The sequence below is a fragment of the Protobothrops mucrosquamatus genome, unplaced genomic scaffold, assembly GCF_001527695.2.
Source record: "Protobothrops mucrosquamatus isolate PMUCROS unplaced genomic scaffold, P.Mucros_1.0 scaffold859, whole genome shotgun sequence".
Taxonomy (NCBI): Eukaryota; Metazoa; Chordata; class Lepidosauria; order Squamata; family Viperidae; genus Protobothrops; species Protobothrops mucrosquamatus.
Genome location: NW_015387114.1, coordinates 184,777 through 185,481, shown reverse-complemented (window position 1 = coordinate 185,481; position 705 = coordinate 184,777). Strand labels below are relative to the sequence as shown.

General features: G+C 54.9%; 1 protein-coding gene across 1 annotated transcript in view; it reads left to right on the top strand.

The window, feature by feature from the left end:
- The first annotated feature begins 659 nt into the window (after positions 1–659).
- The window catches only part of LOC107290237 (cardiotrophin-1-like), a 10,180-nt gene continuing 10,134 nt past the window's right edge, over positions 660–705 (top strand). The window contains exon 1 of the mRNA XM_015819102.1: positions 660–675. Coding sequence (XP_015674588.1) covers positions 660–675 — 16 coding nt within the window. The remainder of the gene's footprint in view (positions 676–705) is intronic.

Here is a 705-nt window from a genome sequence, read left to right as displayed (position 1 = left end):
TTGGAGTCTCCCAGAGCTTTTTCTGGAGTGGCATCCCATGAGGGGAACCCCTTCCCTCAAGAGAGGCCTCGGGCATCATTTCACCACCTTGCAATGACCTTTCTGTATTTCCCTCAGGCTTCTACACGGGCTTTTATTTATATCTGAATCATACTTTTCCAGTTTTTCAAGGAAGGCCCTGCCGCTTTCTAGTTTATGCGGGGTTTTTTTTTTTTATTCTATTCCATCCTGTACTATTTTCTCGTTGTTTTTTTTTGTATTACTGGAAACCACCCAGAGAACTTCGACTATTGGGGGGGGGGATGTGTGTTCAATTTTTAACAACTCCATAAAACGAACTATTGTTTCCTTTCTCCCCTGGGGAGGAAAGGAAGCTGCCCCACCCCCGCCACCCCCCTTTCTTCCTTGATCCATCCAAGGCGCCCTTTTCCTCCGCTGGTTAAGCAAGCCGCCCATTCCTGCCCAAAGCAAGGGAGGGGGGCGGGGGTGCAGACTTCGGTCCCACGCAGGAGGCGGGCTGTAGGTGACCTCAGCCTGTCGCAATCCTCCATCCCGGGCCGGCGCGAGGACAGGGGGCGTGGCCAGCCGCTATAAAAGGTCCGGGCGAGGAAAGGGGCGAGCAACGAGTGGCGGGAAGCGGCGCCGGGGAGGGTCGCAGCATGGAAGTGCTGTCAGGTACGGCGGCGAAGTCAGCCAAAGTGGGGG